The 14,258-nt window shown below is 50.5% G+C and overlaps 1 protein-coding gene across 1 annotated transcript; it reads right to left on the bottom strand.

Moving 5' to 3' along the window:
* Positions 1 to 352: 352 nt before the first annotated feature.
* Positions 353 to 7,430, bottom strand: TMEM247 (transmembrane protein 247). The gene is made up of 5 exons (XM_040992750.1): positions 7,317 to 7,430; positions 7,193 to 7,201; positions 6,403 to 6,720; positions 3,403 to 3,640; positions 353 to 687 (listed from the first exon to the last, which is right to left on the bottom strand). The coding sequence occupies exons 1-5, from the start codon at positions 7,428 to 7,430 to the stop codon at positions 353 to 355; spliced, it is 1,014 nt and encodes a 337-aa protein (XP_040848684.1).
* Positions 7,431 to 14,258: the final 6,828 nt, after the last annotated feature.

The raw sequence follows: 14,258 nt of genomic DNA, 5'->3' as shown, positions 1-14,258 counted from the left end.
ACTTGCTAGCAGCCACTTGCTGAAGTGGATTAAAAGCAGGAATGGCGGAGAAGTGGCTCTGGAATCAAGCCTGCTGCCCCTGGCCCCAGTGTAGGTGTCAGCAGCCTCTTCAACTCACATCCCAGCCTTGGACTCCGGGCTAGACCCTAGAAAACACCCTTTGGGGAGCAGGAAGTTACCTCCCATGTTTCATACCTTAAGCCTGAAGCTCAGCCAAGCGCACCTCCATTGGGAGTCCCCCGCAGCCTAGAAAATCAAGGCCTTCCTTCTGTGGTGTGTGGTCTGCAGGGCAGTGTTGGGCCCTGCTCAGATTGGCTACCGCCCGAGCTCTACCTGACTACCTCAGCCCTATTCAGCATTCAGGCCTGCAGCTGGGGAAGGAGCTTTCAACATGGGGGGTGGTGAGCACGGTTATTTGTTCCTTTATCCCCTCTACTCGCTGCCCTCCCCTCCTCCCACCGACCAGCAGAATCTTGATTTTCTTCAAGGCTGCCACAGAGTCTGGGTAAAACCTAACACCTGAGATGCTCTGCACCAGGGAGTAGCCACCTGACCTTGTCTGACCAATGAGACGTAAGCACACAGCGGCTGGGTGGGGCTTCTTGGAAAGCGTATAAAGGGCGGTTTGCACCTGGCGCTGCCGAGTTGGTGTTAAGGTAGCCATGTTGACGACGACGGGGGTTGAGGCTGTTGAGGCAAGGGGGAGACCCAGGCTCTCTGGGACTTGGCAGAGCAGTTCCAAGGACGGACCACTCGGTAAGTGAGGAATCTTGGTCTCCATGTGGGTAAGCCACTGAGGCTGGCTTCTTTCGCAGCTGAAAGCAACTCTCAAGCTCAGGCTCTCTGACACAGTATCTCTGCTGGCCGACAGGAGGGAAGGTCCAGGCGAGAGCAGAGTGGTTGGCAGGAGAGGGTGGAGGTGGCCTGGAAGGCTTCCTCCCTCACCCTGGGCTCCCGGGAGCTCTCCACCTTTGCACTCCTCACAACAGGGGAGGCTGGTTTATTCACTACTTTTTTTTTTTTTTTTTTATCACTCTCCTGGGCATTCTGCTTAGCTTTCCTGGAAGGTCGTGGCTTCTCAAGGCAGGATCTTTAGGAGCCTGGCAAGAGCCCAAGCTTGCGGTCCGGTCCGTCCTGGGATGAACCATGGCCTTGGGCCTGTCGGTTACCACTTAGCACCTCAGTGTCCTGATGTGTGAGATGAGGTTTTGTCAACAGAGTTGCTGTGAGCATTCAATGGGGTGCCTGTGCCCTGGAGTGCCCGGGACTGCCTGGAAGGCTGGCTTGTTGCCTGGTTAGCTGTGCTGTTCTCCTATCCTCTGTATCTTTGGCCCTCCTGATTGCTGGCTTTGCATTTGAACCAAGACACCTGTATTACATTTGGGTGGCGTGACCATGACTCGTGTGCTTGCAGGGTGGAGGCGGATTTCATGGCTGTAGCTAATTATGTGAGAGGAGACACGAACTTAATCGCTCGAGGGAGTTAATGGAGTCTTTCTCTGAAGATCAGGAAAATGCCAGGTTTCATCTGGCAACAGTGGGACGGACTGAACTATCTTCCGGCTCAAACTCCCTCTGCGTGCTAACTGCGTCAGCAGGCAGGCCTTAAGCTTTTTGCCAGTCTCATGTCGTCCTCTTTCACCTCCAACTCATGGATCAATTAAGATGCTTGTGACAAGTCTCCCATAGCAAGAAGTTCTAGCACAGAAAGTCTAATGAGAAAAGACAGCTTTATTACTTCCATGTTGAACACCTGCCACATGCTATGCATGGAGGTGGATGTATTGAATCCTGTGCAAAATGAGAAGTTGCTCTGGACTTCAGTGGCATCATAATGTGCTCTGACACTGAAATCCCCAGGTAGACTTTCTCCCCGTGGCTTCACTGAGCATCAGCGGGCCCAGGGGAACAGAAACACATTCTTTCTCTTAAAGGAGAGCCCTAGCCAGGAAAGGGGAGGCCTCCGGATGGGTTGGGTTGATTGCACAGCTGTGTCTAGCCTCATTCAGTTGGCCCTGCTAGCGCTAGAATAGTCTCCTGTATGGGTCAGCTGCCTGGGCTTCTGGGGACCAGCTGACAGTTTGTGAGGGGTGTGTGTGTTGCGGGAGGGCTCCGGAAGCTGGTGACTAGGGCAGCTGAACTTTGTTCTCTGTGAGCTGGGGGACTTTATTTTGTACCTCCCTGTGGTTCCCCCGATGTTCCTTGTAGCTATTTCAGGGTGTATTTGGGAACTTGTGAACATCTCTATTGTGGACAACTTTGTGTGTGAACTGGCATGTTTGCTTTTGGGTTAGCTTTCCAATCAGGCTAGTAGATGGTGGGTGCAAAGGAAGTGGGTGTATGTGCGTGTAGCTTTGAGGGTTGGGTTGTTTGTGTCTACTTTTCTCTTCCCACTTTTCCAGTAAAGTAGCCTTGATGACATCTTTGGGCCAGTTCAGACATTTAATTCCTCTTCCCTCTTCTACCTGCTTCCCCCAAAGGATGCACTATAGTGCACTGGGAGAAAATCCCTTGCTACAAGGTCCCGAGAGGCCTGTTTTGGGCTCTGAGAGCTCTGATGGATCCGATGGGGGGAGTCTACCCACAGCCCCCAAGTCTGCATGGGTGGGGGGTTGTGGCTCTGTTCAGGTCCAGCGCTACGCAAAGCCTTGTCAAGGTAACATGTTGGTAGGAGCTCAGGAGTCTCATTGCTGGCACTGGCTTCCCGTGGTCACTGTGACAGACTGGTATGAGCCATGATTTCTACTCTCCCAGCTGCAGTGCTCAGAGATCTGAAAGGGACCTGCAAGATTGGATTCCTTCCTGAGGTGTTAGGAGAGAATCTGGCCTCTTCAGGCATCAAGAAGCTTTCCACCTTCCTTGACGTGTGGCCTTGCATGACTTTGTCCCTAGAGTCCACAGTCTCATCCACTCTGTCATCTCAGTCCCTTCTTGTAAGGACTTTGAAGATGACATTGGTCTTTACCTGAACAATCCAGGCTCAAGGTCTCTAACAGGGAGGTAACACATGCATTCCCAGTTCTGGGACTGGAGCATCTTGGGGATAGCATGGCAGTTTAGCCCCAGGTCCACCACCATCTTTCTACTCCCAGAAGACCTACAGACATGAGTGTTTGTGGTGGTAGAACCCATGCCAGCTCAGCTACAGTAGGATCGTGTGACCCTGGAAAGCTTTGTTACCCCCTATTCCCCACAGGTGCCCCTCTAACTGGCCACCTTCTTATATCCTCCTCTTATGGTACAGCATGGTGGTATAGGGACCCTCCTACAATGGGCCTGCACGTGTTTCTTCACACTCAGCTGTCATTGGCTGGCAGCAGAGCCCTCTTTGACAGCAGGTTCTGACAGAAGGGAGGTACAATGTACAGGAGCTGGGAGGGCTGGGACTGGTTTGGGTCGTACCCCAATACCACTGGCATGGTGGTTCCCAGGGTAGAGAAAACAAAGATAGCTGGAAGTAGGACCACAGCGTTTTAATCAAACAGAGCAAGATGGCGGCAATACAGAACAGGTAGTGCTTGGAGAAGAGAAAGAAGACCATCTCCTTGGTGACATAGATTGTATGAATAAAGATGAAGCAGTACAGGAACATGACAAACTGGTTCTGAGGGAGGAGGAGGTCCTGGAGGCCTCCCTGGAACTGTGGGGGAAAGAAGACAGTGGAGCTGGCAACACCAGGGCTGCTGCCAGACCGAGCTGGGTTCAGTTCTGCTCTGTCCTTCCCTGCGTGTGCCCTCGGGCAGGTGGGTGTCCACACCTAGGGAAAAGGTAATAGTGCCCCACTTCACGCGATCGGGAGGGAGACAGCCCATGAGAGCTTCCTGGGAAGTGGCTGGCCCACAGAGGGAACTTGTTGTTACTGATTTTACTTCTTGAACCTGTTCTGACCCTCTGCAGACTCACCCTCCCCTCATCTGAGTTACCCATGTGGCACTCTCTCCCTGATGCCAGGTTCCCTGGATTGGGGAAGCTGGGTCCTAGAGTCTTCTTTGCCCTGACACTCCACCTAGTTTTCTGGATACTGGCCCTACAAGAGGCATTAAATGTCAGTAACCCAGTGGCTCTCAGGGTATTGTACATGTCCCCATGAACTAGCCCCTGGTCCTTCAGCCCAGGGTTTGGTTTCCCCTGGGGACAGGTGCCAAGAGGTCTTTTAAGTCCCAAGTGCTCCGAGTGTATAACTTGGGGGAAAGCAGCTTGAATGATCTGGCTAGCTCTGCCTAGGAATTGCTCTTTTCTGAGATGTATATAATTGGGGTCCAGTAGACTTCATTTAACTGTAGAAAGCATAAATGCATATGTAAGGGGAACACTGGTATAGCTATGCTGAGCTATAGTTAGGAAGTCTCATGGCAGACTTTGTTTCTTAAAATATTTTGAAAAATCTTGCCACATTTGCTGAAAGAAGCCTCAGGCAGAGACTGAGATGTGCTAAACATACTGAAAGGAGTAGTTTCAATGCCACAGAGTCCATCCACCCATCCAGAAGAGAGGAAGCCTTCTAAGCTCCAAGCCAAGCCAACTCCCTTATCTTTTAGTATATGCACAAAAAGTAAAACACTTGTGTAAACTCGTAGCAGAGGCCAAGGTCTTGCATATACTGCTGAAAGCATCTTGTAACATGGGCAGGTGACTAAACCTGAAGGGAGGGGCAGCAAGAGATTCCAGTTATGTCAGCTGCAAGCGCATGGCCAGGCATGTGGGGGACCAGAGAGGGGAAACCCTAATGCTCTCCTGGGAACAGAGGGCTGGAGCTATCCAACAGGACTCCATGGGCTAAGTGTGTCTCCAGACGCACAGCTTCTCTGCTCCTTTTGCCATCTACCTGTGCTTGGTGTGAGGTGCTACTTGGGTGTAACTGATTTTGGGAACAATATGCACATGGGAAACCTTAAGACTTTTCAAAGCTACTTGTTCAGTGTGTGTGTGTGCTCCATCCTGACCATCAAGTTGGACACCTTCCTGCACCAACATAAACGTGGGTTTTCAGCCCACCTTTCTGCAAACTTTGAAATGCCCTTGCGCACCATACCGCCTGAGGAGGACGGCTTTCAAATGACCAAGGTGGAGGAAATAAGCTTGTGTGGAAGGAAACCCAAACCAAAGGCATGGTTGCAGCACCATTTCTCTTCCAGTAGTCTCAGGCTCCAATGAATTCTCTATTATCCAAGGATAATTCCCCAAGGGAAACCCAAGTTTGGAAATGGAACTTATCAGAATTAGAAAATCCCAGGAAATATGCCAGAATTGAGAAATGGACAAACTCCAGCTTTGCAAAATTGGGGGCTGGGGGGAGGTAGACTCTGAAAATCACTCAGGATACGATTAAGCAGGTAATTGTTTTGTGAACAAGAAAAAATATCACTGCTAAGAAGCCAGCATGTGTTCATTGAGAGCAAATCATCCAAAAATGAGCCCTTCCTTCATTCTGCTTCCTTCCTCCCCACCCTTTTTTTAAGGTGACTTGTCCATTGGAGAGAGGCTGTGGATAATACCTTCATTCCAGGAAGCTGTCTGACAGTGTGTCTCATGCTACTTTTTGACCAAGGTGGAGAAACGTGAATGGGGTTAGATGTAATTTGAGGGTGCTGGCTGATGCTAGTGGGTAACCCTGGTGAGATCTTCAGTAATGTTTACTTGAGATCAACATTTACAGCAGTGACTGGGATAAAAGACGGAAGGCGAGCTTCTCAGAAATGACCATGACTCAGAGTTGGGAAGCTAATTCGTTACAGTGCAAGTGAAAAGTGATTGCCCTTGGGTGGAAAAGTGGACCACGTGATAAGGGCCAACATTTATCGAGTGCCTACCTAATGGGCTGGATTCGATACAAAGTGCTTGGCATGCACAATTTCTCTTTGCTTCACAACAACCACCCTGTGAGGTCCTCAGAGGTTGCAGGGCTCGGAGCCCAGTCACACAGCTTTTGAACCCAGAGCTGCCTGACTTTCAAGCCCAGGAAATCCCGAGGTGAACAGTAATACCTGGTGGGAGCTAAGTGCATACGCTGCGTTACCTCCAGGGGGCACTTGTATCCCCATTAGGGGAGCTGGACCGATTTTGTGAACAACAGGCTGTTGGGGTAGGCTACCAAGAAGGGCAAACCCACCAAGTCGCCACAACCCTGCGGGGAGGCAGCATCCGTGGACTGCCTGTGGTGATTGTGGGGGGTTCACAGGCCTGGGTTTCAGGTTACCACTGGCCAGGACAAATTGAGAACAATGGAAGGTATTGGAGGAGGTGTGGACAATTTCTCCTTAAGCTATGAAGAGTGTTGTTTGGGTGTGGAGACCTGTGGTGGCCCCAAGAGAGTGGATCTCAGCTCCACTCATCAGGACTATGTGGGGGCACCTCAGGCAGGTGGCCCCTGGATGTACAAGGCAGAGCCCCCTGGCCACCTACCTGACGCACGGCCACCTGCTGCTGCAGCCTCTCCATGGCCTGCTGATGCTGTCGCTGCCGTTCATTCTCTGCGTGCAGGTACTTGAGCCGTGTCAGCTCAAACTCCATGCGCATCTTCTCCAGCTCTACCTCGGCCTTGGACTCCACCCCTGGGGCAGGGGCAGGGACAGGGGCCAGCTCCACTGCTTCAGGTCCATCGCCCGCCTGGCCTTTGGTGGTGGGGCCAGCCTTGGGCTGCCCTGGGCAGCCTCCGTCCTCGCAAATTTCCATCTCCTCCAGGTGGTCATAGGAGGAGCCGGGCTTCAGGGACTCGGCCTCCTGGGAGGCGGCACGAGATCATAGGGGAACAGTGAGAACTCAGGGTCCCCACAAATCCCCTCCCCACCCTCTGGACAGTGGGGTATTTGGAGGAGTTAAGAACAGCAAGGACCCACCCCGAGTTCATTCTGGAAGCACAGGTGCAGGGTGGGTCGGGGTTTGAGAGTGTTTGGAAGGAGCTGGGAAACCCACGGGGGACCAGCACCCTGGAGCTGACCTCCATGGGATGTCAGGCTTGCTAGGGGTTTTCAGGTCTCCCTGCTAGTAACTTCCAGGTCCCAACTTCTAGGCCAGCTAAACCCCAGTTCTTCTGGAAGGGGCTGCAGAGAAGGGAGAGTTGGGAGAACCTCAACCCACAGGGACCTGTGGAGTGGGATGAGGGGAGGCAGGTCCCACCCATCCACAGAGACAGGACAGGGCTGTGCTGGGTAATGCTAGGCAGGCTTTGGGTGTCTTCCCAATTTTGCAGGACCCGTGGGTCCTGGGCATAGAGGGGACACTTGTTGGGATGCAGGTCCCCTGTCCTTACTGACTGTCCAGGACCTCACAGCACCCTGGCTGCAGAGTGGGCAATGGGAGGACAGTCCCCTTACCACAGAGGCCCTTGGCTTCCCTTCAGGCACGGGTTCTCCTTGCAGCGGCTTGGGGAAATGGGGACAGCTCTCTCCTGCTCCCCGGCTTTCCATCTTCTCCCTGTCTTCCGTTGCCATCCAGGGAGCCCCAGCGCTGCCAGCTGGGCCCAGGGGACATCTTTTGAGACACTGATGTTTGGCCTCACCAGGTGTTGCAGCCTGGCTTCCATCACAATCCCCGTCCTCATAATAACCCACATTGTACCAGTTGCTAGGGCTCTTGGGGGGGGTGGGGCTTGAGGGGACAGGGTGGGGGGGTCCTCTCGGAGTGTGGGCTCAACCCTAACCCTAACGACTGCTTTGGTAAGGGGAACAGACACTTGAAACCCAGAGTTTTTCTGATCTGAGATCCCTGCCCTTCCCTGGCTTCTCTTTCAAATGCAGAATGTTGGGGGGAGCGGAGGGGTGCGTCACAGTTGACTCCTCAAGCCCTGTTGCCCATGGAGTACCCTTGATTTACCTAGGGGAGTCCTGACCTGTAGTTTCTCAGCATGTGGTCCCTTTGGAGAGGTCGATGTTAGAATGAGGCCATAGAGTGTGGTGCAGGGAGTAAAGCCACCATGTGGGACATCCGAATCCCTCCTTGGAGTGCTGGTTCTTGTCCTGGCTGCCCTGCTGACCCAACCTCTGCTCACGTGCCTGGGAAGCAGCCGATAGCGGCCCAGGTGCTTGGATCCTTGTCATCCACATGGAGGCCAGAGTGCAGTTCCTGGGCCCTGGATTCAGCTTGGCCCACTCTGGCTATCGAAGTGGAGGAACACCGTGTTGGCTCCTAACTGTTGTGGAGACTTGGAGAGTGAGTGAATCATGAATTAGTAGCTGGGAGATCTCCCTTCCCCTCTCTGTCACTTTGCCTTTCAAGTAGACAAATCTTTGAAAAAAAAAAAATAAGAACACCGAGTACTGGAATGTATAATAGGTGCTAAGGGTGGTTGTTATCAGTTATCAAACAACTGTGAAATCTCTGTCCTCCAGTAATAAATGCTTGTTTAACTCACATGTCTGCAGATCGGTGGATTGAGGCAGCATTCAGCGGGGGTTGGCCAAGGCAGCATTGTTCTCCAAGTGTGTGTCTCGTCTCCTTCCTGGGAACAGGGAGCCAGCCTGAGCGTGCTGTCTTTCAGCATTGGGAGAAGCACGAGAGAGCAGGGAACCAGCCCACGATCACTCCAGTTTGATACTTGTATGCACAGATTTCAGATTTGTTTTTAAAGTTTTTAAATTGGAAAGGCAGAGTAACAGAGGAGGAGACTCAGAGGTCTTCCATCTGCCAGTTCACTCTCCAGAGGACCTCAACAGTCAGAGCTGAGCTGATCTGAAACCAGAACACAGGAGCCTCTTCCAGCTCTCTCTCTCTCATGGGTGCAGGGGTCCAAAGCGTTGGCCATCTTCTGTTGCTTTCCCAGGCCAAAAGCAGGGAGCTGGGTCAGAAGTAGAGCAGCTGGATACAAGCCTTTGAACACATGGGATGCCAATGCTGCAGGTAGAGGCTTAGTCTACTATGCCATGGCACTGGCCCCTGATTTCAAAAAGTTTTCATACCAAAATAGACTTAACAGGTTTAGAGAACAGGGGATAAGAGGTGTGTGTGTCGGGGGGATGTGCTTCTGTCTGCTAGTTCACTCCTCGCATGGCTACAGTGGCTGAGACTAGGCCCCAAACCAAAGCCAGGAGCTTCATCTGGGGGTCTCCCCTGTAGGTTCAGGAGCCCAAGCACCTGAGTTATCTGCTCAATCTGACCAAGACACATTAGTAGGGAGCTGGATGGGAAGTAGAGTAACCAGGACTTGAATCAGTGCCCATATGGGATACTGGCACCACAGGCTGCAGCTTTACCGGCTGTGGCACAGCACCAGACGCTTTCTTTCGCATCTTTTGAAGTACACTTGTGCAGTTCATCCAAGCCAGTCATGTCACCAAATGCAAAAGAAGGCAAAATGTGCTGTATCCTTTAGTGAGTGAAATTGCAAAACCATAGGAGCTTAACAGGCAGGCTACCGAGGAGGCCAAGAGGTCAGCGATGACATGGTTGGAGGAGCTGGGGAAAGTCTGGGGAGAGAGGTGATGAGAGGTGGATGGGTGGGCTGGGGTTAGGGGAGAGGATTTTGACGGCACCCATCTCCTGCCATTCGTTGCTCCTCACGCTTCTTCTGCCGTTTCCCCGGTAGGCTCTCCTCCAGGGGACAAAGCAGGTATAGGTTCTCACTGCCCCCTTCCCACCTGTTCTTCAGGAAGAAGTGCCCCTGCCTCCTCCCCTGTGCTCAGAGGAACAAGGGTGGGCCACGGGGAGCCCAGCTGCCAGGAGCTGAGCCGGCGCTGCCTCGGGTGTGCGGAGGGGGGCCACGCTGACTCAGGACAGGGCTGGTGCACCTTTCCACTCGCTCTGTTGGTTCTGGAGTTTCTGCATCTCTTCCTCTCGCTGCTCACCAGCACCCATCCTCGCTTTTTCCCCCTTCCATCTCCGTTTCAAGGAATGCAGTTACTACTTTCTCCCAGCATCAATTTAACCCTCACTTCAGCCCTGGTTGCGTGGCTTCCCCACGTGCGTACTGTGCGGCTTGTCCAAAGGAGCCGAGTCACTCTGGTTTCCTCAGATTCTTAAAAAGAGGGAAGAATCGAAAGGATTCACGGTTGCTCCCTGAGGACAGAGCTTTCCAAACAGGACACAGTGGAAGAGCCCAGCCCACTCGAATCTGCAAGGATGGGGCGGCAGGGGTCCCGTGGTACAGTGCCAGCCTCAGATCCACCAGTGGGAACTGCAGGGAAGTTGGTTTCCCCAGAAAGGTAGTGGGTGTAGCCATGCTGAAGATGGATGGGGTGCCTTCAGAGGGTTTATATATATAGGTTTGGCAGTTAGCCAGATGGGAGACTGTGTGAGTACAGTCCTCACAGGTCTTTGTGATCTCATTGTGAGGTCATTGAAAGCAGGTGCAGTTCCCGCTGCCTGAGAAACCAGGCATGTGAGTCACGCAGAGAGGAGGTGATTTATGTCTGGGTGCAAAGGCGTTTGGCTGAGCCAGAACTGGTTTCCCCTCTCTACCGCCTGTTTGGTTTTTGTTTGCTTGGCTTGCAGTTGTTGTTTAGTCTTCTTGCTGCTTTTATTTGTTTGAGACAGAGGGAAGACTCCCGTTCTCTGATTTTCTCCTGTGAAATGTCTGTAACAGCTAGAGTTGGGCCAAGCCCGAAGCCCAGAGCTAGGTACTCAATCCAGGAACCTGAATCTTTGAGCCATCACCTGCTGCCTCCCAGAGCCTGCATGAGCAGGAAGCTACAGTCGGGAGTGGAGCAGACACTGTCCTTCCCCCTTTCTCCTTCCCTCTGCGGGTTTTATGTTAGACCTTAAGCTAGTCTGCGGAGTTCCAACTCTTAAGAGGTGAGGTGGGGTCATAAAGAACAAAAGCCAGCACATGCTTAGAGATTTTCCACAGCACTGTTTCTGGGAGGAGATTGGGTATCCAGGGTTTGCTTGGGAGGAAAGGTGATCACATCCTTGGGGCTGTGCCCGCGTCAAGATTACCATGCAAGTTGTTAAGACACAGGAGTAATGAACAAAGGAAGGAAGCTGCATCCATGCCAATATCTTTTTCCAGGACAGTTATTGAGAAGGAAACACTATCACGTATGAAAATATGGAAACCTGTTCATGGTCAGATGGTGCCTGGAAAGGCATGGGCCCTTGTTGTCTGCAGTGGGGAGCCTGAAGGGTCTGGTTCCCCAGGGGAAGGGGGCCTTGGTGTGCACCCGTCTATGCTCTGGCTACAAAGCAATGTGACATTTTCCATTATATTAACACATCACATTCATAGGTTACATTTGCTTTGTTTTTTAATTTGCACATAGAAATAGTGCATTCTTGAGTTGTGGCACAGCAAGCTGTTTTCCTCCTGCTCATCTGAGCGCTGGTTCAAGTCCCAGCCAAGGCATCTGTGAATCAGCACCTGCTGATGCATCTGGGACCTTGGCCCTGACACCCATGTAGGAGATCCTGAAGGAGCTCTGGTTTAAACATGAAAGCTTCTTTTTCTCCCTCTCCATCACTCTTTCAAATAAAAAACTTGGATGCCATGTGCAGTTTGGGTACGTGCACACACTGTTGAAATCAGTAAACACATCTACTCAAACACTTTGCAGTGAAAACATCCAACATACTTTCTCCTAGTTTTTTTCTCTTTTGGAAAAAAAATACTCAGTATATTGTCATTATCTGTAGTCACCCTGCTGTGAGACAGAAGAGCAGAATTTTTATTTCTGTCTAATTATAACTTAGTGCTCATTAATCAACACCCCCACCTACTCTCCCCTCTCCCTGGTAACCACCATTCTACTTGCAATTGCTGGAAGATTGGCTTATTTAGACTTCATATAATGCCACCTTGCAGATCTTGTCTTTCTGCATCTGGCTTGTTCCCCCTAACATAATGACTTCCAGTTCCATTCCTGTGGTTGCATATAACGAGTTCACATCCTTTGTGATGGCTGCCTGGAACCACGGATGTGGGCCATATTTTCTTACTACATTCATCAGGGTCTGGACGCTCAAAGGTTCTTTTCCTTTGTTGGCTGCGTAAATATTGCTATGATGCATGTGGGTGTTCTGATGTCTCTTCATCAGACTGATTTTTTTTTACTGTTTTTGCATGAAGACACAGTCCGGGGATATTCTGGGTCATGTAGCAGGTCTGCTTTTAGTTTTTTGAGGAATCTCTGTACTGTTTTCTACAATGGTTTAATAATTGATATTCCTATCAGAAGCGTGCTAAGGACCCCTTTTCCCACATGCTTGCTGGTACTTTCTGTTTTGTCTTTTTAAAGTTGATTTATCTGAAAGGCATCATTACATGGGTGGAGCATGGGTGCCGTGGAGACACACAGGGAATGAGATGCCACCTGCTGATTCAGTCCCCACATGGCTGCAACTGTCAGGGCTGGGCCAGGTAAAAACCAGGAGCTTCATCCTGGTCTCCTGTTGGGTGTCGGGACCCAATGACTTGATGCCTCTGCGGCTGCTGTCCCAGGAGCCATGCCACAGAGGCTGCCATGCCACAGAGGCTGCCATGCCACAGAGCTGGATCAGGGGAGTGCAGACGTTGCAGTGACTGCTTGGCCCAGCATGGCGCAGTGCCACTCCTCCTGTCACTTTCTTTGCAGAGAATTTGGATGAAATCTCAATTGCCTATTTTTGCTTGGGCTTCCTCTGCTCCGGGAGTCTGATCCTCTCCCAAAATATTTGCCCATTCCAAAGTCCAGGAACATTTCTCCTATACTTTAAGTAGTGTAAGAGTGGCAAGTCTTATCCTTAGGTCTTTAATCCATTTTGAGTTGATGTTTGTACATGGAGAGAAACAGGTGTCCAGTTTCCGCCTCCTATAAGTGGAAAGCTAATTAACTCAGCACCATTGACTGAAAAGTTGTACTGTCCATTGTTCCTTTTTAGGACCTTTGTCCAAAGGTTAGTTAAATAGAGATGTGTGAGTTTACCCTTGGACTGTCCGTTTTTTTGTTCTATTGGTTTTTTTTTTAAGATTAATTTTTTTTTATTGGGAAGGCAGATATACAGGCAGGAGGAGAAACAGAGAAGATTATAGTCTGTCCACTGATTGACTCCCCAAGCAGCCATAATGGTTGGAACTATGCCAATCTGAAGCCAGGAACTTGGAGCCTCTTCCGGGTCTCCTCCTGGATGCAGGGTCCCAAGGCTTTGGGCTGTCCTAGACTGCTTTCCTAGAGTGCAAGCAGGAAGGTGGATGGCAAGTGGGGCTGCCGGGATTAGACTGATGCCCATATGGGATCCCAGCGTGTTCAAGGCGAGGACTTTAGCTGCTAGGTTACCACGCTGGGCTCCAGTTTATTGTTTTTATGCCAACACAATACTGTTTTGATTGCTACAGCTTTGTAGTGTATTATAAGTTCAGGCAATAGTATGCCTCCTTCATGTTTTAAACTTTTCTTTCAGCTTAGTGTTTCTTTATGTATTTGGGATTTTGTGAGTTCCATACAAAATGTATGTACTTTGAATAGTACATTGATATCAATATGTACATATGTACATTGATAGTACATTGAATCTGTGCATCATTTTGAAGAATTGCCCATGGGATTCCTCTAGTGAGGATAGAATGTCCACCTATTTCTTTGTGTCTTCAGCTTTCTTAAATGTTTCATAGCTTTTAGAGATCTTTTATTTTGCTTGGTGAAATGGACTCCTGGGTGTTATTTTTGTAGCTGTTGGACATGACATCGGTTTCTTGATTTTTTTTTTTTTCAGATATTTCACTGTTGGTGTATAGAAATCCTGCCGATTCTCACCTGTTAAATTTCTTATAAATTACATTTTTATTTTTTTAGTGAAAGCTTTCAGTGTCTAAAAGAGCTCTGCACAACACAAGAAGTGTGGAGCTTGAGCTGAGAATGGGCAGGGATCTCCTCCAGGGGACACGTCATTCTTCCCATTCCTGTGCCCCTCTCCAGTCTCGAGTGGCCTTGACCCCACGCAAGCCTGGGTGTCCACTGAAATGTCCTGCTCTCTTGCTGGTAGCTGCGGCTGCAGACTGTCCTGGAACCAGGATTCTTTGGGGGTGCTGGAGCGTTGGGAGGGGTAATGACGGGGATGATCTACCTTCCAGGCCTGGAGGAGTTTGGGAATATCGTTATCTCTTTACAGAAGTGGAATCTTAGCTATAGAGAGGCTTAGCTACCTGTCCACGCAGCCAGGAAGAGAGAAAAGGAGTGCCTGCTTAGATCCCCCCAGGAGTACTTAGGGTGGCTGCCAGGTATTGGCTCTTTTTTTAAATGCATGAAGTTGGCTCTTTGATTTACCCAATCAGGTAAGGAGCAGAATAACAGCTACCAACCAATCAGAGAGCTAGAATTACAGCCAATCAGGAGGCAGGAAAAAGATCCATTGGA

Source organism: Ochotona curzoniae, unplaced genomic scaffold (assembly GCF_017591425.1).
Source record: "Ochotona curzoniae isolate NIBS_2020 unplaced genomic scaffold, NIBS_Ocur_1.0 contig_883, whole genome shotgun sequence".
NCBI classification, from domain to species: domain Eukaryota; kingdom Metazoa; phylum Chordata; class Mammalia; order Lagomorpha; family Ochotonidae; genus Ochotona; species Ochotona curzoniae.
Note: the sequence above shows the minus strand (reverse complement) of the source record. Positions and strands in the feature narration are given on the sequence as shown.